Source organism: Meles meles, chromosome 10 (genome assembly GCF_922984935.1).
Source record: "Meles meles chromosome 10, mMelMel3.1 paternal haplotype, whole genome shotgun sequence".
Lineage (NCBI taxonomy): Eukaryota > Metazoa > Chordata > Mammalia > Carnivora > Mustelidae > Meles > Meles meles.
Window position 1 is genome coordinate 44,619,301 of NC_060075.1, and position 24,733 is coordinate 44,644,033.

The window sequence follows — 24,733 nt, forward strand, 5'->3', positions numbered from 1 at the left end:
ACACCATAAAGAAATACCAAAATATGAAAAAAAAAGACCTAAATGTAAATTTAGAAAACTCCTAGACAAAAACATAGGATAAAAGCTTTGTATACTTGAGGCAAAGATTTTTTAGATACAATGTTAAAATCATGATTTGAAAAAAGAAAAAAAATTGATGGGCTTTATCAAAATTTAAAACATCTGCTCTTCCAAAGATATTGCTACAAAAATGAAAAGATATGCCACAGACTTGGAGAAAATATGTGTAATTCATGTAGTCTGATAAATGACTGAGAAAGCAGACAAAAAAGAGTACATGCTGAATAATTCCATCTTATAAAATTCCAGAAAATGCAAACTAATCTATAGTGACATAAAATCAACCCAGTGGTTGCCTGGGAATGGGGTATAATGGGTTATAAAGGGGCACAAGGAAATTTTTTAGGATGGTGAATATTTTCAGCATTTTACTTGTGGAGATGGTTACACAGGTATATATAAATATCCAAGCTGATCAAACTGTATACCTTAAACATCTGTATATAAGTTATATTCAAATAATTTTTTAAAAATATTTTATTTATTTATTTGAGAGAGACAGAGAGGGAGCACATGCTGTTGGGGTAGGGGTAGGTGGGGGGCAGGTAGGAGCAGAGGGGGAAGGAAAAGGAAGGGGAAAGAATCTCAAGCTCACTCCTCATTGAGCATGGAGCCCAACACGGGGCTCCATCTCAGAACTCTGAGATCATGACCTGAGCCAAAACCAAGAGTCAGTCACTTAACCGACCAAGCCACCTAGGCGTCCACCAATAAAGTTATCTTTTTTAAAGCAAAAAATACACACTAGCACTGTGTTTGAGAACTAAAGAATATATTAAAATGTACCAGAAGAAAACATAACTAAATATCTTATCATCTTAATAGAGGCCATTCTAAGCACAACATGAAATTTGTCACTAGAAAGAAAGCAATTAATAAAATTAAATTTTACTACATAAAAATGTAAACCTTATGTATTAAAAAATAATACAAATAGCTAATGAAAATCACAAAATGTCTATGCTAACAATTTAGAAATGCAAATTTTAAAAAGGGATGTCATTTTTCATCTTTGTCAAAAAATTTCCAAAATCCAAGGGCTGCCCTTGTGATGATGCCCGATGCTGGGCACATCACCTGATACAATTAATCTGGAGGGAAGGTGGGCATTTAAATAACGTTTTCAAATGTGCATGCTCTTTATCTCAGTCATTTATCTTCAAGGAATTTCTCTAAAGATAAACAGAAGCACCAAATAAATAAATAAATAAATACAAATAAAAAATTAAAAAATAACTACATACCCAGTACCTTCAAACAAGGGGATGTTATGTAATCATTAAAATATAAATTTATTGACAAGGAAAATAGCCATATATTTGCGTAACACAGAAGACTGTTACAGTGGCATGCTATTTGTTATTCCATTTAAGTAAAACTTTGTGTAAAATTACTGGTATCATGGCATACTCTGAAGGTCAGCTAGTTTAACATCTATTCCCCCTTTCCCTTAGTCCATCTATATTATTTCTCAGCCTCCTTTACAGCTAGAGGAAGCTATGCAGACACTATTATGGCTACTGAGACCTAAGTAGAAATTTCCTAAGAATATTATAGAAACAGTCAAACTATCAGTCTTTGCAGATGATATGATGCTATATGTGGAAAACCCAAAAGACTCCACTCCAAATCTACTAGAACTTGTACAGGAATTCAGTAAAGTGTCAGGATATGAAATCAAGGCACAGAAATCAGTTTCATTTATTTACACCAACAACAAGACAGAAGAAAGAGAAATTAAGGAGTCAATCCCATTTACAATTGCACCCAAAACCATAAGATACCTAGGAACAAACCTAACCAAAGAGACTAAGAATCTATACTCAGAAAACTATAAAGTACTCATGAAAGAAATTGAGGAAGACACAAAGAAATGGAAAAATGTTCCATGCTCCTGGATTGGAAGAACAAATATTGTGAAAATGTCTATGCTACCTAAAGCAATCTACACATTTAATGCAAACCCTATCAAAATACCATCCATTTTTTCAAAGAAATGGAACAAATAATCCTAAAATTTATACGGAACCAGAAAAGACCTCGAATAGCTAGAGGAATGTTGAAAAAGAAAGCCAAAGTTGGTGGTATCACAATTCCGGACTTCAAGCTCTATTACAAAGCTGTCATCATCAAGACAGCATGGTACTGGCACAAAAACAGACACATAGATCAGTGGAACAGAATAGAGAGCCCAGAAATAGACCCTCAACTCTATGGTCAACTCATCTTCTACAAAGCAGGAAAGAATGTCCAATGGAAAAAAGACAGCCTCTTCAATAAATGGTGCTGGGAAAATTGGACAGCCACATGCAGAAAAATGAAATTGGACCATTTCCTTACACCACACACGAAAATAGACTCAAAATGGATGAAGGACCACAATGTGAGAAAGGAATTCATCAAAATCCTTGAGGAGAACACAGGCAGCAACCTCTTTGACCTCAGCCGCAGCAACTTCTTCGTAGGAACATCGGCAAAGGCAAGGGAAACAAGGGCAAAAATGAACTATTAGGACTTGGTTTAATCAATATCAAAAGCTTTTGCACAGCGAAGGAAACAGTCAACAAAACCAAAAGACAACTGACAGAATGGGAGAAGATATTTGCAAATGACGTATCAGATAAAGGGCTAGTATCCAAAATCTATAAAGAGATTAGCAAACTCGACACCCAAAGAACAAATAATCCAATCAAGAAATGGGCAGAGGACATGAACAGACATTTCTGCAAAGAAGACATCCAGATGGCCAACAGACACATGAAAACATGCTCCACATCACTTGGCATCAGGGAAATACAAATCAAAACCACAATGAGATACCACCTCACACCAGTTGGAATGGCTAAAATTAACAAGTCAGGAAATGACAGATGCTGGTGAGGATGCGGAGAAAGGGGAACCCTCCTCCACTGTTGGTGGGAATGCAAGCTGGTGCAACCACTCTGGAAAACAGCATGGAGGTTCCTCAAAAAGTTGAAAATAGAGCAACCTTACAACCCAGCAATTGCACTATTGGGTATTTACCCTAAAGATACAAATGTAATGATCCGAAGGGGCACGTGCACCCGAATGTTTATAGCAGCAATGTCCACAATAGCCAAACTATGGAAAGAACCTAGATGTCCATCAACAGATGAATGGATAAGGAAGATATGGTATATATATATATATATATACACACACACATACATAATGGAATACTATGCCGCCATCAAAAGAAATGAAATTTTTCCATTTGTGATGACATGGATGGAACTAGAGGGTATTATGCTTAGCGAAATAAGTCAATCAGAGAAAGACAACTATCATATGATCTCCCTGATATGAGGAAGTGGAGATGCAACATAGGGGGTTTGGGGGGTAGGAAAAGAATAAATGAAACAAGATGGGATTGGGAGGAAGACAAACCATTAGAGACTCTTAATGTCACAAAACAAACTGAGGGTGGAGGGTGGAGGGGGGGTAGGGAGAGGGTGGTGGGGTTATTGACATTGGGGAGGGTATGTGATATGGTGAGTAAGTGAAGTGTGTAAACCTAGCTATTCACAGACATGTACCCCTGGGGCTAATAATACATTATATGTTTATAAAAAAAATTTTTTTAAGGAATATTATAGAAACATGCCTTTCTGATAAAAATTATAGTCATTGTTATACCTCTTGCCTTGCAGTCAGGTATGATGACTGAATTTGAAGCAGTGCCAACCAACACACTAGAGAAGGTACAGTGTAAAGAAAGTTAAAAGCTGGGTCTTGGTAACATTCATAAACCACTATATCAGCTTCCACTGCCCACTTCCGGACCTCACTTTTGGGGGAGGCTGAATAATACTTTATACACACACACACACACACACACACACACACACACACACACACACACGTATACACACACATACACATACTATATATATGTAGTAAATATATACAGTATAAATGTTACTTAGTGCTTAAATAACATTCAGCAAAAGTACTTCAGATGGTCATTTATTACATACATAAGTAAATATAAAGCCATTAAGCATATTAAAGCTTTTTATAATTATAATATTCTCTAAAGGCAAGAATTTGGAGTCCTAGATACCTCCATTCAAATATTGTTGTTAGGGTTACCTGATAGGGCTATTCTTAGCCTTTGTCTCTTTAATTTCACTTTAATTTTTTTTAAGTTTTGACATATTTATTTGACAGAGAGAGACACAGTGAGATAGAGAACACAAGCAGGGGGAGTGGGAGAGGGAGAAGCAAACTCCTCACAGAACAGGGAGCCCAATGCAGGGCCAGATCCCAGGACCCTGGGATAATGACCTGAGCTGAAGGCAGACACTTAATAACTGACCCACCCAGGTGCCCCTATAATTCCACTTTTAGATATTCATCAAAGAATTAATAATAAATTTGGAAGAGTATTGCTACAATATATTTACAATATTAATAAACTGAAAACAACACATATGTCAGAAACATAATTCTGGCCCAATGATTTTATAGCATGGATTTATGATAGAATATTATGCAATCCTTAAAATTATGTAATAAAAATATCTAATTATATAGAAAAATACTTCACAGCATTATGCAAAGTAAAATCTTTCAGGGGTTATGAAAAATAGTTTTGTAAAGATTAGGCAAGCATCATGAAACATGAGTAGATATTGCTGGATGGTGGAATTACCAGTAATTTTTGTTTTCCTCCTTTGGCTGTCCATTTCTAAATTTCACATTTCTTTTGTAATAAGAAAAATTGAAGTTATTTTAATATACCTATATTTGTTCAAAGAACCAAAATTTTAAAAAAATAGGGAAAGATGCAGAATAAAGCTAGTTTTTTTCCTTCTCTATGAGGCTTATTAATTTGTTTACTTCAGCTAAAAAACACATTCACAAGAGCAACTTTATCTGACATCAACAAAGAAAGTTTTATACACACCAAGAGTGAAAAGCACTCTCTAAAAGGAAAAAGTGAAAAAGTAACAAGAGTACTTATTTTAAATAATTACAGGATTTCATCATGTCCAATATGAATGTACATCCAAAAACTCCAAAAGAAAACATACTGAATCATATACACAGGATCTGGGGGAAAATTTTTTTAATTTGTCATTGAGTCCCATTTCTAGAGTGATTAAGAAGCAAGTATATACCAATAAGCTTAAGATAACCTGTGACATAAAAACAATTGAGCCCAGAATCAGGAGGCAAATGGATAAGTTATCTGAGCTTTCCTTAGATCTTCTTGTCTAATCCATAGCTTACAAAGATTACCTCTCAGGCCAAAAGCATCTATTTAATTTCTGTTGGTTTTTATCCACCTATAGTGATCATCCACTCAGAAGCCATAGTCTTAGACATTTTTCAAAGGCACCAATAAATTCAGTGTGCAGCATGCAACTTCCAACTCTATTCCCAGGACAGTAGAGAAGACCCAAGGAACTAATACATTTGTATAAGATGTAAGGATAATGACTCTTTCCACCTTTTTTATAAGAAAACTGAGAAGAAAGAGAAGGGAAGGGAAAAGGAGAAAGAAACCAAACAGTATAAAACTATTTGCTAACAAAGTGTGTGGGTGTCTGTCAGTGTGTATCTGTGTGTATATGCAAATTCAATTACAACTCAAGAATAGATTAATTGTAATAAAGAGTATTTAATTTTGGAGATTTTTCATTGAGTTAGACATAAATAAAACTTTTGAAATACTTCAAATCAATGAAAAATAAGTTGTAAGTACTTTAAGTAATTAGTAACACAAAAGTTGACTTACCATAAATTTCTAAACCTTGTAGAAAACATTCTTTGTATTCTAAATCCTACCCACTAATGCCAGGGTGAGGATGCATATTATAGTCAACAGTGCCAATTTTTAATAAGGGATTTGAAAAGGTTAATTTAATTCCCAGATCTTTTTTTAATTCCACCCCATCACCAGGAAACTTAATAGATGCTACACGTTAGAAAACCTGGTTACTAAAGATGTTTTATCCAATCAACACCTCTCTCTTTTCTAAGCTACTCAGAAAGAAAAAACTGACACCTGGAGAAAGTCACACCTTCACAAATTACCCCAAATTCACTGTGATATTCAAGCTTTATATATGAAGCCCCTTTCAAAGGATCAGAGCCAGAGAATTGAACAATCACCCCATCCAGCTGCTGGAGAAAGCAAAACCACAAAGAGCATCTACTTATGAGATTACTTTTTAGGGGCACAGAATATACTTTAAAAAGGTACATAGCCAAAAACTTACCATAAAGATGAAAAACAAATATCTACATTCCAAGCCAAAAAATTCTACAGTCTAAAAAATAACATTTGATGTTTTCACTTCTGAGTTCTGAAGCAAAATAATGATTATAATAATTTTAATCAAACTTAAAAGGTATACCTTATTATCTTGTTGATATAAGCTATTTGCCTTTGAACATGCAAACAAGAGAGAAAAATCTTTGAGGCATTTCTATATTCTGACTTAACAATTATCTGATAATTACCCTTTCATTACCTGCTGATGAAGGATTCCTTTCTGAATTCTTAACATTTCTGATGTTACAGGCATGTTACTTCAAAAGTCCTACCTGGAAAGAGACTGAGAAGACTAACTGGAGATTTGTTGGTATCAATAGTTAGTTTGTGGCTTGCAGTTTTTGAAGGCTGACCTGGTAGACAGATTAATTTCAGGGGAAGTCTAAATTTACATTGGATAACCCGAGGAATGCCTGAAATAAAAAGAGAGAAATGTAGAGTCATAGACCTGACAGAAAATTTGACCCAAAAAATTTGAATTATATTAATAGTTTGAGTAACAACATATCTTATTTTAAAATTTTGCTCCATTTCATTTAGCATAACTGAAAAATCTATAAAGTATTATCATAATACATATTTTTATATTATTGTCAAAAAATCTCAAGACAAAAATAAAATCCTAAAAAAGAGTGTAGGCATCAGGTTTGCCTTTAATAGCATACTTTAAAAATCATCACAGTTGAACATTATACAAAACAGTGTATTTACTCAGACAGGGAGAAAAATGGTAAGAGACTCATAGGAAACAGACTGAGGGTTGCTGGAGGGAAGGGGGCTAGGGATGGGGTCATGATATAATGAGCAGTGGGTCCTACATAAGACTGATGAATCACTGAACTCTACCTCTGAAACTAATAATACATTATATGTTAATTAATTGAATTCAAATTTAAAAATTGTAAAGAATGTAAAAAAAAGTATATTTAATTTTATATTCAATTACTGAACCTTCTTTAAACTAAGACCTTCAAAGCTGTAGCCCTAATCCAAGGCTATCATCTAAAATGAGCAAATATATATATATATATATGAAATCTGTATCAGGAAGATACTATATGACTTTATCTAATATTTTTCTACCACCAAAAATTTAAATCTTTAGCTATTTTTAAGTATTAAAGATTTAAATTACAATTAAAAATCCACAATAAATTATAAGCGTGAAGGAAGAACTTGCTCTACTGTAGTTCCATTGAAGTTCATGTTATTTTACACAGTAATATTAAGAATATTACTTTCATATGAATTAAATTTTTCTCAATCCATTTAACTTTACATATCACTGTTAAGTGACATTTCGAGAGTATTACATGGTCATTCAACTGAGTTTTTCAGTTGAATGAAAACCTTTATAGGCATATTGAAATACATAATTAAATAAATAACAACAAAGAGTTTTATGTCAAAATTTAAAGTTTTTAAGATTGTTCCTTTCAATATTTTTACAGAGAATGAAGTTGAAACCAAAGCAAATTAGGTTCTCTACTTAAAATCTAGCAAAGCAATTCTACAACTTCAGTATTCTCTCCTTGTATTCTAGGATTCCACCTTTGATTGGATAAGATAAAAGGTAATATACTGAAACCTCTATCTTAGTATATTGCTGTAGAGAAATGAAAAACTTAAAATGTCCTACTCTACTTGATGTATCCACACATTAATACCTTTATCTCTTTAAAATGGAGTCAGCGAGCGGCTTAAAATAGCAAAAGCAGAAGCAGTTAAAGCTTGGGGACATGATCCCAAAGCAGGATCCCCAGAATTAACGACATATTCTGTTAATGCCAATTGGAGTTGTGAGCTTGCTTGACATCCAAGCTGGGAGTATACTTTCCAGCACTACTTATTCATGAGGATAGTGAGAGATCATCAACAATGGCAAGCATACTGATATATGAAGTCAATTAAATACTTTTTCAGAGCATGTGGAGCATATTTGTGATTCTCTTCAACATAATCTATTATCCATTAAATTTTACATAGCTCATTTTTTTGCTCATAACCAACAGATGTTAAATTCACTTCTCCTGGAATCCTAGATGCAAATTATAACTGATGTCTCTTCAGAAAAGCTCCCAAGGCATTATTTCCTGACATTCTGTGAGGTTTTAGAGGCATGTGTATTTGTACTTTATAATGATGAAATGTTTTGACTCAAAATATTATGGTAACATGATCTAAGCTACTGCTCAAACCACAACTATCAGTATAACCATAAAAAATATTACAAAACATTATTTTTTCCAATTTCATATATTCCATATATCTCCCAATTATGGAAATATACCTACTAATATGTTTCCTCTATAATATATAAATTACAGCCTTGATTAATAGATGCCACCTAGAAAGAACAAGGACACTAAAACCTATTTCCATTTCCTTCATTTTTAATGAATGTAGTAATGGAAAAAAATCCTTCATATTTTGAGAATTCTGTATATGTATGAAGAGAAGCTACTTTTCTATATATCTCACCCAAAAGCTGAGTTAAGTCTTCAAACAAAATTCGACTATAAATGTTCTTCTTCTAAAACTATACTGCTAAAATTGTGGCTCTACTTCACTTGGATCAGATAGGTAGTACTTGAGTTGGTGGTAAAAAAAAAAAAAAAATCAATCACAATGAATAACACTGGCCTTACATTACTGATTCTATATATTTGAAGATTATTACCCTAAATCTCCAAGAACCTAGAGCTAAAGAAACTGGTTGTATATATATATGTTTTCAGAAATTGAAACAAATGGCTTGCAAGCACTAATGAACCCAAGAAGGGAAATATATTATAACTCAATTCACAACTCAGGTCAGGTAATGACAATATCACACACTAGGGCAATGGTCTACAGTTGCTAAGATTTGTAGTAACTCTCCAGAATTTCTTTTCTCCCCAAGAATTGTAAACCTGATTCATAGGACATTTGGAAAACATTATTTTGAAAAATGATGATACTCCTACTTAATAAAATGATTATGGCTATTCTTTAAATGCTAGCAGCTTGAAAAGTTTTACCTTGCAGGGGGGTGGTTATGAAATCTTTTAGAAACCAGTTTAAGGAAATCATCTTTAAAAAGAAAAATTGTAATGCCAGTATTTAACACCACTTCCCCTTAAATTTAAACCCCAGTCTTTTAAAATATAATCTCCAGTATTTAGACATGGGGTTTTTATCAGAGGCATATTTCTATTGAGCTTTACTTTAAAAAAAAAAAAAAAACCCTGAAATGTAAATTTGGCTACCAACTTACTCTTCAGGCTGTGACTGCATCTAAGAACCTGAAGCCAGGCGTATAGAGATATGTTTGAATGCATGCATGTATGTACCTATAATAAGGAAAGAATTACATGTATTTAAAGACTTTACAAATTTGCTACTAGAATAGCTTTCAACTTAGCTGAAAGTCTAATTGGTCCTAACTTTGCCTACCATCAGTGATATTTTCTCTATGTAGTTGGCAAAACTGTCCCTGTATCTGGCTTATTCAAATAACTCTCTGAGTGTTATGCTAAGAAAAAAAAAATGGTCATTTATAATACTCAAATATTGGCCTACTTGTTCATCAGACTGACTTTGTTCTGCAGTTTTTTACCAAATATAATCACCTTTCCTTCAGACACTTCCCTTTCTAGCCTAACAGAGGAAATGGATGGTCGCAACTACTCTGGTGCAATTAATCACAAAATTATTTAACACTTAGAGAGAAAATTCACATCACAACCACTCTTGACAGAACAATTTCTTCAGGAAAAGAATTCTAATTATACCTGGCACGCCCAAGAGCCCAGTATCACTGTCAAGAGAGAAGCCAAAATGTGCTTTGGGGGGTGGGGAGAAGGAAAAAAGAGCATATATATCAGAGTAGAATAACTATATATATTACACATCTATATAATGCCTTCAGAACTCTTTCCAGGGGCCTGTTAGAGTCATTTCATTTTGAGAACAAGGAACCCCAAAGCAGTAGCAATGTCTGGGAGCCAGAACTTCCTTGATCCCTTCCTGTTATGTCTGGCTACATACTGTGCCCCATCTGCAGTCATGTTTTACACTGCCCATGTCATGTAACTTTAATGCAGACATAATGGAGACTAACTCTTATGGGACAACATAAAACCTCCTTTGCTTCTCTTTTTCCACATGTAAAAGCAGGACTGCTTATCTGCAAAGAGCCTGAACAGATCAGGCCAATAAAATGGACCAGTCTTTGAAATTTGAAGCCTTGTGTCTAAGTTAAGATCTAAGTAGCAACATATTATTTAATCTTGCCAAGTAAGTGAAGCTGAATATTGCAATGCTACTCCCTAAAGCTTAATTATAATTTTAAAATATATCATAAGAGATTATTAACTTTGTATTGAAATACTAAAATTTCCATGTATTGGGGTATTTTACTCATGGTTTGGGCTGAATTTACAGTAAGAGAGGATAAATTCCTTCCAATAATAACCTTTACTAATTTTTTAAAGATAAATCATTTAAATAATGTGGTATTTTACAAAAATTAGTATAAAATCTTCCCAGCTAAATTCAATCTTGCGAAGTAAAATGTAAATATTCATTATTTTTAATAACCCAAATCCTAATTTGACAAGTATACTTCATGTTATTAAGCTAAACACTTACTCCTATAAAATGTTTCTCATATTTTTCACCTCCCAGACACAATGCAACTCAGGTTGTAGGCATTACCAAAACTGTATGAGTATATTACTGCCATCATTTTTTAAGTATTTATTTATTATTAACATTATTATCTAATATTTATCTTAAAATATAATAAATTGAAACCACCACATTAAGTCTGTGCCTAGAAAGAAAAATAATCAAAGCAGGATAACTCAGTGCCTGTCATTTACCCTGACATCACACAATTCAAAGATGAGTACTTGAACCCTGCTCCCGAACAGCCCAAAATCTACTAGGGAAACCTAAGGAACAAATGTAATGAAATTCATATTATGATAGGTATTGTAGTAGAGTCATAAATAAAGATTTATTTAAAGATATTAAAGATAAACCGGTAATAATCAACATTGGCCCAGGTAATTTCAAGGGGTCAGAACCTTGATGACATTGTCCCACAAATTCTAAACAAGATAAGAAATAGGCACACAGAATAAGTGCTCATGGTACTCTGATCAGAGAGAACAGTGGATCTATTTGGACATACAGAAAACAGACAACAGATATAGAGAAAACAGACAATTTGTATATCTCAAAAGAAGTGTGCATCACTTCTTTTGTATATAATGTCTGTTTATGCTGACATTAATGACACTAACATTGATCACTTGGTTATGGTAGTGCTACCAAATCACTCTTTTCTTTTTTAAAAGATTTTATTTAGTTATTTGACAGACAGAGATCACAAGTAGGCAGAGAGGCAGGTGGGGAGCAGGTTCCCCACCAAGCAAAGGGCCTGATGTGGGACTCGATCCCATGACCCTGGGATCATGACCCAAGCTGAAGGCAGAGGCTTTAACCCACTGAGCCACCCAGGTGCCCCCCAAATCACTCTTGTAGAGATACGTTTTCTCCTTGTAATTAAAAAGTAATCTATTAGGTAATGTTTTGAGACTGAATATTTTATTACTCCAATGAGTTTAGTGTCCATTGATGAATCTTGACTGAACTAATTATTACACAGGTTTTGCAAAATAATGATTCTCTAATTCTAGCACCCATTCTACCTTTATTAGCTGACTTCCTTTTGTAGAGTTTTCCCTCTATACATGCCTTTATTTTATCACTGTACCCATAGATTCTATTTCTGTCTTCAATATATTATAATAATTACATTATGATTTTGATGCTCTAAGTGTCCCATATGAATCATTTTGATGTACTGTGATCATTTCTTGACTACTTCTTTGCTTTCTGACCCAACAATATAGGACATGCTCTCTTATTATCCCTTCTCCAGACCTTTCTCGAAAAACCCTGATCCCTTTGTCTAGATATGGTACTCAGATATGAAAATCTGTGCATTAGAGGTGCTCATTACTACTGAGCCGAGGTCTGAATAGGTCTCTGCCCCATCTCCATAGCCTCTACTCTACTCTACTGCAATAATCTCCAACTGAGCTTCTGACAGGCAATTTGGCTGTCTTTCAAAACCAGTTCTTCACACTGCAGTCAGAGTGATCTTTCCACAATACATTTCTATTCCTCTCCTTTCCAGGGCAAAAGCATGTGTGTGCATGTTCACATCCATGCACTTTTTGACATACTTAAAACCATTTAGTGGCTGCTCTTTGGTCACAGAACAAACATCAAAATCACTAGCATAATCAAAAAGACCCCATAATCAAAAGACTCAAAAAGGGCCTATCCTTTCCCTATACCCTAGTTACATTTTGACCGCTTTACTCCAGCCTTCAATTAAAAAAAAAAAAGATAGTAAGAAAGAAAAAGAAAGCAAACAATTAGATTCAGTGACAAACACCGTTTTTTCCTTATTCTCTATTTATTTTAAGTAAAATAAGATAGCAGAGCATATGAGTAAATCACCCAAACTTACAGATATAAGTGGTCAATGACACTCTGGTTTTTTTTTTTCCCAAAACAGTCATGGAGCTTCATTCTTTTTCATGACTCTAAAACAACTAATAGTGAATGGCAAGTCTCTATGAGAGGAAACATTTATGATCCTCTCCATAGACCCATGAAGGCAGTGAATCATCCTAAAGAAGTGTCTGTGGTTAAAATAGCAGTCTGTTAAAAATAGCTCATTTATGGTATAATACTAGTTCAATTCACAGACCAAATTTCAATTCTGAGATTCATTTTGTCCTAAAATCATCTTTTCACTTACCATCAGGATTTCGATCTATCCATCAGAGGCAATGCGAAAAAGGATAGGAAAGAAAGAATGCAACAAATTATTTGTGGTAAAATTACAATACAAATTTAATATACACCTGTTTAAAAATATAAACTAAAATTTTCAAGAGTCTCTCAGATGATTTAAATGGCCCCAACAAAAATAAGTCAATTCACAACTGAAGAGTATAACATGAATAAGTGAAATCTAACAATATATTTGCACATTCATTCTCAGAAGTCCATGACAGTGTGTTATTCCAGCGTAAATATGGCAATAAATAAATAAATAAATAAATAAATAAAAAGAGGTAAGGTATATGATCTAGACCAAGAGCAAACCAGACTCAATATAAATGACATCAAGAGGATTAAATGAACTGTTGGGGGGAAAATTTGAGTGCAAGGCCAAATACACGGTATTTTCAGTTACTCTCATTTATATTATAATGTCTCTTTGGTTTTGGCTTGTCTCGGTATTCCTTTACTTTTATAGACATTTTTTACATTTTAATTTCTAATTGACTTTCAACTAATTAATGTTATGTTCTTTGGTTTAGCAATAATTTATAATCTTTTAATTTCTGTCTTTAGAAAAGCATAATCGTTAAAAATGGTATGTGTAACCATAAGATCACAGACTGATTTTACAATATCGTAATGTATTTTCAAAGCATTTTGTCCACTTGCTACATAATCCATTTCTCTATGTTAAATTCATATTCAACCAGTGTTACCCCCTTCCCTGAAAACAAGTGAAATACTTAGTTGAATTAAGACATCAACACCTGCCACACATATTTGAAGTATAACAAGGATAAAATGTGTGAAAGTCCCTATGATTACGGAAACGCTCAATGATAAATGATCTAGAGATCTTAGTCAAATATTTCTTTCTTTTTTATTTCACAACTCAAAATTAAAATAACATTAAAACTCCCAATGTTCTTTTCAGAAATATCCAACTAAAAAAGTCTATCACTCTTTGATGCCTTATGGAAATTTTGTATTTCTTTCTGAAGCCAGCTTTCTCAAAGTCATTTAAACATAAAATAGTTACATTACCACAAATTTTGAAAATATAAATAAATGATCAAGATGGTCGATTCTGGCTAATAATGAATTTTTTAACAACCTAATACAAAATAACTTACAAAGCAGAAGAAATACATTTTGAAAATATGTATTAAATGTATAAAATCATCTCAGAGTACAGAGTTGTAAATGCATAAGTCAGAAAATTCGCTTAGACAAAATTAAAACTATAATTATTAAAAAAAATTGTTAAATATGCAAAGTGGACATCAATAGAAAAGAAAAAGATAATCAAGGCATCTCTAAAACTTTTAGAACTAAAAAAACTGTACATAAAAGTTTTAAAAATACAAATGTAACATTGCTAAAATACCCTGTTATCAGTTACACTATGTTAAAACACCAGAAAAAAAAGAAATGACTATTCATATTCTACCAATAAACAGATTGTCAGTTAATATGAAAAATTCACTGCATAGGAGAAAAAGCCAAACTATAAAATTTGACCAAATGAAGTTAAAATTTACACTAACTGAATCTCAACTGGACTGAAGATAACTTGTTTCAAAAGAATTCTTGAAAAAACAGATCAAATTTTAGTAAATGCATTCTTAAATGTTTTAACATGTGTGATACGAAAGAGTTTTATTTAGTCATTCATTAAAACAGTGTCTGAAACTCTGAATATTGCTTTATATTAGAGCAATTCATAATAGTCTTTTTCACAAATTCAGACTAGGTTTTTCTTTTTTCTTCAAATAAATGAAGTCTAATACCATACTTTGAGTGTGAATAAAAATATATCATATTTGCTGTTGAGAAGACAGAATCAAACATTATATGTGGAAATCAGTTAAACAGCTTATCTCTAATAATCCATAACACATAAAAGTAATTTGGACACACAATTTTATTTAACAGTAGGAAAGAATTATTTTACCATTCAGTATCATTTCACAATGTGTCTTTCAGTCTTAAACACTTAAACATTTAACTCATAACTCCAGTTATTTAGAAGTAGTAATTAGGATTATAAATCTGTGAACAACTGTGTGCTTACCTGATGGTCTGGAATAAGAAACAACAGCATTTCCTTCCAGTTCAGGTGGTGTGTAACTCCCTTTCAGATAAACAGAAAAGGATACCGTTCTACTCATTTCTGGTGCTATAAGAAATGTGAAAGTAATATTAAGTTTCAAATGCTGGACAATTATTATTAACAACAGTTAAAATTATGCATACACTACACGCCAGATAGTATCCTAAGCACTTTACATGGATTAATTTATTTAATCCTCACAATAACCCAGTAAGGTATGTACTATTATTGTCCCCAGCTTTTGTGCATGAGGAAACTGGCTACAGAGAGATGAAGAAGCTTGCCCAAGGTCATATATCCAATAGAGAACTGAAAACTGACTTCAGGGCAAGGGTGCCCATATTCTACATCATTGCTTCTCTTTAGTCAGATGAATAGGCAGAATGATCAGAAAAAAATGTACACAAAAAGGCAAAAGAATTTGGGAACTGGGATTAGTACACTTTATCATGGCTATAATACAGACTGCAGGGGAAAATGGGAGGGGGTTACTGCATATGGATATAACTATAACTGTAACAACTTTGCAGATTGTATGTCACCTTCTATATTCATGTATTTGACCTCCAACCTGAGGTAGGCAGTCTTAAGATGCTTTTAACTGGGAAAATAAACTGTTCAGAATGTGTTTTAGAAAGACAAATTGGAAGTATTGTGAAAATAATTAGAAAATAAGTGAGAACCCAATATCTGGACATCACCTACAAGATTACTTCAACCATTCAACCATTCATTCAGTGTTTCAGTTAATATATTATTTAATTCCCCCTATCTGCCAGGCGCACTCAAGTAAGGGTTGGTAATACAAAGGCAAAAGAGAGAAATATGTTCTTGACATCATGAATAAGATACAGAATAACCAGTTGAACAGCAGCAGTAAACAAAGAAAGAAAAAGATTATAAAGATAAATCAGAAATCATTTTGCTAGGACTAATGACAACTTGGATGTAAATGATAGGGCATGAGAGATTCTGTGCAAAGAAACCTTACTGAGAGTTGCCATTTATGACTTGTCTACTATTTTAGGCATTATTAGAGATATCTTACATAGATTCGTTTTCTAATTAAATCCTCAAAACAGCCCTGCCAGATATTATCCCCTTTCTGCAGATTAAAAGAAATTGAGGTTCCAAGTAATTCATAAGTAACTTGCTGAAGGTTACACATCGAGTAAGTGTCAGAGCCAGGATTCAAATTTTGGCCAGGCTCTAAAGCCAATATTCTTATTTCAGACATAACTGATTCAATAAACAGCTCACTAGAGAAACACCAATAAAGAAAGCCTTCCAAATTATAGTATTTAAGTACAATTACAGGCCCATGTAGTTAAGGAAAGCACTTGAAAATCTATAATTACTTCAGCTGAATGACCATTCACTGAATTGCTATTTTTTTTAAAAAGTACCATTCATGCTTGATGTTTGGAGGGAAAATATAAGCAAAACAACACAATCATTGATTTTAGAAAGATACCAGGCTCATTATTCAGACAAGAAATATAGCCATGAAATAAACATACTAACAAAAAAAAAAGTTTTTTTTAATTAAAAGAAAACCTCACACCAAGATAGACTTTAAGCCAAAGCAGAACACATACCCATAAATTCAAAGGTGAACTGATCACAGGTCAATACTAAAGGTGGTTGTACATAGACTGATAATTTGGCTTTTTGCAATGCCAGTCGATTCTGCAATGTGACCTAAGGAAACAGAAATTGTCATTAATAGAAAATTACATTTTATCCAAGTTGACAGGATAGCACAAGTATGTAAAAAATCACTAGAAAATAATTAGGAAACACTATCTGAGAAAAAATGAGTAGTGGCAAAACATAACATGTAACGTAAATAGCAGATTAATGGGTAAGTAGATAAGCGGTACTTTCTACCCAGTTAGAAACTGGTCAAAGGAGTTAAATGACCTTTCTCCAATGGAGATACAGAAATGGCCAAACAAGCACATGAAAAAATGCTCAATATCTTTAATCACTATGAAATACAAGTTAAAACCACAATGAGATACTATTACATATCTACTAAAATGATATAATTAAAAGAACAGACAAAAATAGGTGTTAGCAAGAACGTGAGGAAAGACATCTCATACATTGCTGATGGAAATGTAAAATGGTACAGCCATGCAAGAAAACAGTTTGATAGTTTCTTTAAAAATTAAACATAAATTTACCATATGACCTCACAATTCCATGCCAAGAGAAATGAAAACATATGTCTACCCAAAAACTTGTAAACAGATTTCATAGCAGCATTCTTCACAATAGCCAAAAGTAGAAACAACCCAAATGTCCATCAACTGATAAACAGATAAAATATGATATATCCTTACAACAAAATAGTATTCAGTAATCAAAAGAAATGAAGTATTGGCACATGGTACGCCATGGGTAAGCCTTAAAAACATTGTGCTAAGGGGTAGAAGCCAGTCACAAGGAACCACATATTGTATGATTCCATTTAAAAATGTCCAGAATAGGCAAATCTATAAAGACAGAAAATAGATTAGTAGTCGCTGAGGGATGGGAATGAGGGAGGGATGGAGGATGGAAGAGGGAAGGGAGCATGAGGTTACTTTTACGGGGGACAAATATGTTCTAAAATTGAATTGTGGTGATGGTTCCACAACTCTGTAAATACAGTAAAAATCAGAGAACTGAACTCCTAAATGATACATTGTACGGTATATGAATTATAACTTAATAAAGCTATTAAAAATGTTCTATCAAAAGCAAATGAAAAAATCCGCCCTGTGCTTGGTGAATAATTATATCATGAAATATATGTTCATTTCTTTTCATGTGTAAATGTGGCAACGGGATTATCTTATCTAGTATCTGCACACCACCTTTTGCATAAATTATTCTCTAAGGAAGGATTTCCTTACTAGGTGGATAGTTACTAGTCTAGATACATATCAAAGCACTACAGTATTCCATGGCTTAACACAAAAATACATGACAGATCTAATTATAGAAATATCAAAGAGTGGTAATATTGATTGTCGCATATCTCAGCTGGCTGCATTTCTAAACTGGGCACTTATATGGTGATGCTAAGAAAACCGTCCCAGATTAGAATCAAAAGCTAAGAACTCGGGAAACAGTGTGACTGGGAAATAGGGCAGGTATGGGAAGAGAAGGCCAGGACTTCTCTAACTCCCCATCAAGAAAAACATCAGCAGAAACTATTAGGTCCACGGATTTTTACTGGGCCACAGTGCAAAGGGGCATCATTTTCAGGCTATCAAAGAAAAAGCTTAAATATCTTACTTTCACTGCACATGTTCTCTCTTTGGACTTTTGTATCCTAAAAGTCCCAGCCTTTGAACAGCATCCCTTGGATGAGTTCATTCATGTGGCTGGTATGGTAAGCCAAACTTATCACAGTCAACTGCCCAGGCAGGGTTGGTATACCAACTGAATCACAACTGAATCACAATCTCTGGGGGTAGTTCTGGGTATTGGGTTTTTTTCCTAGCTCCCCAGATGATACCCATGTACTAATAGAGTTAAGAAGCATCCTTCTATATCATACCTTTGCTGTAGAGCAACTTTCAATCTAGTTATTAGATTCTAGTATACGAGACAGATATATTTCATTAACTCACATAGTACAAGGATAAAATTATTTTTAAGAAAAGTAGTTTTCGGGACACCTGGGTGGCTCAGTCATTAAGTGTCTGCCTTTGGCTCAGGTCATGATCTCAGGGTCCTGGGATCAAGTCCCGCATCGAGCTCCCTGCCCAGCATGAGCCTATTTTTCCCTCTCCCACTCTCCCAGCTTGTGTTCCCTCTCTCACTGTGTCTCTCTCTGTCAAATAGATAATAAAAATCTTAAAAAAAAAAATAAGTAGTTTGCAAATTTCTCTTAATTAAAAGGCATGTATCACCTATTCATTAATATATATTTATATATATACACACATATATAATATACACACACACACACACACACACACACACACGCTATAGAGAAAGAAACAATATACAGGAATATGCACCTGGCCCAGAAACATTATATACATATAATTAAATTTAGTACGTATCTTGCGTTCATTTTATATGATGTGGGTATTCTATACAACTTAAAAAATAAGTTAAACACAAAAATTTTGAATTGCAAAGTAAAATTTTTAACAGATAACTACTGATGCAAATAAATACAAAAACACAGCAAATGAACAATGAATCCTCAATTTTTAATTTATAAGCCCGGGGAATAAATACAAAAACACAGCAAATGAACAATGAATCCTCAATTTTTAATTTATAAGCCCTGGGAATACATGAGGGGAATCTGCATACCACAAGCAAACCTTCCTCCATGATATCTGGTCATTATAAACAACATTTTTTTTAGTAAAATCCTGATGGTAATTACGGGAAGAAGAAATTATGCCAGGTCCACTAAATAAACAGGACACAACTTAAATATTTTACTATAAGTAATAATATAATGCTAGTCTACACATATATATTTAAATAAATTAATAATATTAATGATAACCATTAACAACTTTTTTATATTAATGAAACCATGCTAATAAATTGTATGCATTATCTCATTTAATCTTCACAAAATCATGAAACAGGTACTATTACTATACATCATTTTACAGAAAAGAAAACTGTGGTTCAGAGAGGCTAAATAATTTGCCCAAGGCCATTCTGATTCTAAGTCAAAGAACCACATTTAACTTCTGTCTACCAGAATTCAGACCCATGCTCTTAATCAACTGTGGTTAAGTCTCAAAACAACCCTGCATTTAAAAAGTATCCTCACTTCACAGTTTAAAAAAAAAGAGGTTCAGAGAAGCTAAATAATCACCAATAAGCCAATGTGTGCAAGAGAACTGAAAGCTATCACTAGGAATATATCATAAGAGCTTAGTTTTAAAAGTGAAAATGAAAAATCCTTAAAGCAGTAATAAGCTACTTATAAGAGAACATACAATCCGGACTGCCTCAGTGGCTCAGTCAGTAAAGCATCTGCCTTCGGCTCAGGTTATGATCTCAGGATCCTGGGATGGAGCCCCATATCAAGCCCCACACTGAGCCCTCTCATTAGGCTCCCTGCTCAGCCTGATTCTCCCTCTCCCTCCACCCCTCCCCCTCCTGTGCTCTCATGCTCTCTCTCTCTCTTTCTCAGATAAATAAATAAAATCTTTTAAAAAAGAGAGAGAACAGACATTCTGACTCTGCCTGGCATAACAATGTGTACTTAGACAATGATCACACAATTTTACACTGTTAGCAAGATCATGATAGCTCTTGTGCACAGATTTATTAAACCCCAACAATGGCCTAGGCATTTTCAAATCTGAATCAAGGAGATGTGTGATGAAAATAACTGGAGAAACAAAGAAGACTTGTGTCTGAGCCAAAAAAAAAAAAAAAGAGTTAAAGACTTGGCTAGATCATAAACCTCATATTTTAAGAGAAAAATAATTATAGAATATTAAGGGGAAAATATAAAACATTAATGCAAGAATTTTCCATGCTGTTTTTGGATTCTAACAAAACGAAATATGATCCTAAGAAATATAATACCAAATTTTATCCTAGATACATAAATATGACTCCAAAAGCCAGGTATGAACAACCACTCTGCCTCAGTTGCCTGTAATAGATGGTCACGCATCACACACACATACTCAAGGTAGCCACATCTTCATTCACTTGGAACGGGTGGAAAAATTTTCTCAATTAACAGGATTTATTATGATGGAAACTTGCATGGTTATATATCTTGGCTGCTGTTGTTATAAAAGGCTATAAGAAGAGATTTATAGCAAAATTTGTAGAGAAACTGTCAGACAGAATCAGGAAGTCACTGTGTCTGCTGTACAAGTCCAGCTGATTTTATGCAACCCTTGTGTGTTGCATTCTTTCTCGAGCTCTTATAATGGCAGTAAGAAAGAGAGCTGAGACTTAGTCATTCTCAAATATAAAAATTCCGCTAATGAAGGAGAATTTTCCAGTAGTGTCATACCATCATTTTAAGATGGCTATTATTACACATGAAAGCCTAAGAACTGCATAGGTGAAAAAGGTGTATTTACTTATAGCAATAACTAGCAGTTGAGGGGGGGTAGGAATTAGCATAAGCAATGTTTTCTGGTTTAAGTACAGGATTTCTTTTTGCAGTTTATAGTGTGCTCCTGAATTATTATGTGTGTGTGTCTGAACATTATCAGTAGATAGATAAAAAAAGAGGTTTCTCTACACAAAAGTCTATAGATCATTCCTGGAAATCTGCAGGGGTTTTTTGGTTTTTGTTTTTTTCTTTAGCGTTTGATTTCTTGCCACTGCTGCTTTTCCAGACTCAGAAGTATTAATGAGATAGAGCCTTTGATTGGATGGGGGGAGGGAGAAGTGGGGAAAGACCACCCTTGTTTCTAGTGGCAAGAATCCAAAAAAATTAGCTTAGGAAACTGTTACAAGATTGGGCTCCCTTCAACTTCTACCAAAGATCCCCACACTTGGGCCACCCGCTGGGTCCAGTGTAAGCGAACACAATTGGTAAAGCCTGGTGCCCTGTCAAGCTCCTCCAAGGACAGCAACCCATAATCTAAGAAAATATAAAGTCCTATCCAAGTTTTGACTAAGCAAATTGCCAAGATCCACAACTTTTCCTGGCTCCGAGGTCTGGGCAGTGATAAATATTTTCAACTTAATAACGTGCTGACTGATTACCACACTTTAATCTAAATGCCTTAAGAGGGTTCTACATTTGAGTTCTAGTTCTAAAATTCTACAATGACAGGACTAAAAATCTTAACCAAAACCACATCCTTCATATTCTATTTTTTTAGGACTATCAATTTGTCACTACTCTACTTTGTGGCTTCTTCATTTAATATTTTCTTGCTATAAATACATCCATTTAAAGTTAATGTCATGGCAGGTAGATGACCAGAAATTCCTCTCAAACATACACATAATTATATATAGAAGAAAGATATTAGCATGCATGATTCTCTTATATATATGATGCTGCAATCAACTGGTTGGTCTATCATAAGTGGTAATGACACAATTCCTCCAACATACTTAAAATGTTAATTTTGTTTCTAGAAAAAATACCCTAGATCATTTAAACATAATGGTTAAGCATAACTCATAAAAATTATTTATATTACGTAACATGGCTATGAATGCAATTATCAGTTTTATATTTGTAGGAAAAAAATAAAGGTTATCTTTGCTATCCAAAGCTGAGGGAAATATACAAATTTCAAGTGTTTGTTTTACATTTCCATAAGCCAGTCATAGGGTGACAACAGTGGCAGATGTGATGAAATGTGTAATATCATTTGCGCAATAAAGTCTAGAACCATGGTACAATACCTTAACTGTGACTGAAGGGACAAGGTCATTTCCCACTGCAACATCAGTAGCTTGCTGTAAACACAGAATTGAGAAGAGAAGGAAGGAAAGAATGGTTTCAAATTACATGTCCATCAATGAGTAAACACAATGAGTGCAATATATACTTCCCACCACCAAAACAGGGAACTAATCATAAAGGATTTATCACTCTAATGAAGACTAAAAGGGTTAATGTAGTTTTTTGAATACCTTCAACTGGAAAGTCATAAGCTAATAGAAACCTTTTCCAAAAAGGAAAGAAAAAATCATATTTTATTATCAAACTGTTCTCTTGCCAAATTTACTTAAGTGTTGAAACTAATTGAATTTAAATTTTAAAAAATTTTTAAGTATTGAAATTAATTATATTAACTTGTTCTTTATATTATATAGAAGAAAGCCTCCTTGTATTTCTCAGATAAGCATTATGCCAGCCTTTTAAGGTCCTTATATTTTCACCTGCCAAAGATATGTTGTATTCTGATTAATAATATATATCTAAGACATATAATTAATGATAAAAAGCTTGAAGGGCCTTACACCTAGAAAATAAAATAAAAGTAGAAGTGTATTTTTTTTTAATAATTCATATCATAAACTAGGTCATTCTTTGAACATCAGCCTGGGTTGCTTGATCCTACCTCTTAAAGAATTCAGAGCATAACATAATAGGGCAAACATTTCCTTAGAAATTATAACTTACTTATTAGAGTGGTAGATTGAAAAGAAAAAATGCTCACTCCATGACAGAATAAGACGAAAGGGTAATATAATTTTCTAATAATATCCATGACCGGGGAACAATTAATATTAATAAAATCACTAATTCAACCAATGAATAGACCTATTGTACTTTTAGTTAGCTTATCTGGAATTTTTTTTACTAAGAAAGACTAAAGTCACTTCTAAGCAACAGGGATGGCTATACTGTACTGGGTATCAGCATAAGAGTGGGGAGATTCATATTCTATATATGAATCCATAGAAAACCATGTGTGAACTATGATCCACCTTCTCAATCCAAAAGATAAGATAGCAATGCTTGTCTTATCTATAAAAGACCTCACTCTAATAGAAATTATAATATTTTTTACATGTGTGCTTTCATAAATAATGACAAAATAAAACACTGAGCCAGGCTTTTTGCTCTAGCAAGAACCTGAAATCCAGGAAATGTTTTACATTTGGCTGCCCACATATCTAGAAGAGAAACCAACATCTCCTGTTTCCTGTTCTTTCAATCCATGTTTAAACACCTAGGTACTTCCAGGACAGCAGTCCTTTGGGAAGATAAAATTATAGCCAGAGACAAAGAACTACACAAAGACACCATGGCACCATACCACATAAATTGTTGGGCCAGTGTGTTCTAATGGGATGAATATGATACTCTCGGGAATCTCTTAAGAAGGAAAAAATTGTAAGACAGGGAAAATGAAGCTGGAAAGAGACACCTAGTCAAGAGGAAACAGCACTCTGAGTTACCAATAGGGAAATATACATTACAATAAAGTACTATTACACAAGGCCTTTTCCTGCAAAGATCAAAAGTTACTAAAGAACAGAAAGGGAATTCCTGGTTCCAAATAGCTTATGTTTAAGAGAACCTAGAAAAAATTATATAAGTTGCCCAAAGGAAAATAAGAATCATTTCCAAGGCAAGAAAATGTGTGTACATTTGTCAGCTAACTAAGCAAAAATGTTCCACTCAGACTACAGCTTTCAGGTAGAGTGAGAAATGGTGTGTGCTGAATGGCCAATGTTTTAAACAGTGCCTCTACTATGTGACTCAGCTGAGTGAATGTTTCTTTCATATATAGTACTTTTTTTAAGTATGCCCAACTTACTATATTATGGCAATGTTAACGTGATTTTTATCACAGCTTGGGTTGGCTCTTTATACCAAGATTAATCTTTGAAAACTTTGGACAAGTACTTACTATATTATGCTCTGATACCTAAATATCGAAGTCATTTCCTAGGTAAAATTACAT

At 33.7% G+C, this 24,733-nt stretch overlaps 1 protein-coding gene across 4 annotated transcripts in view; it reads right to left on the reverse strand.

The window, feature by feature from the left end:
• Window positions 1-24,733, reverse strand: part of BBS9 (Bardet-Biedl syndrome 9) — a 466,978-nt gene that overhangs the window by 247,814 nt on the left and 194,431 nt on the right. For all 4 annotated transcript variants that reach the window (XM_046020573.1, XM_046020572.1, XM_046020574.1 and 1 more), the window contains 5 exons: window positions 22,719-22,772; window positions 16,949-17,051; window positions 15,312-15,416; window positions 13,209-13,223; window positions 6,658-6,798 (listed from right to left, as the gene is read on the reverse strand). In XM_046020573.1, coding sequence (XP_045876529.1) covers window positions 6,658-6,798; window positions 13,209-13,223; window positions 15,312-15,416; window positions 16,949-17,051; window positions 22,719-22,772 — 418 coding nt within the window. The remainder of the gene's footprint in view (window positions 1-6,657; window positions 6,799-13,208; window positions 13,224-15,311; window positions 15,417-16,948; window positions 17,052-22,718; window positions 22,773-24,733) is intronic.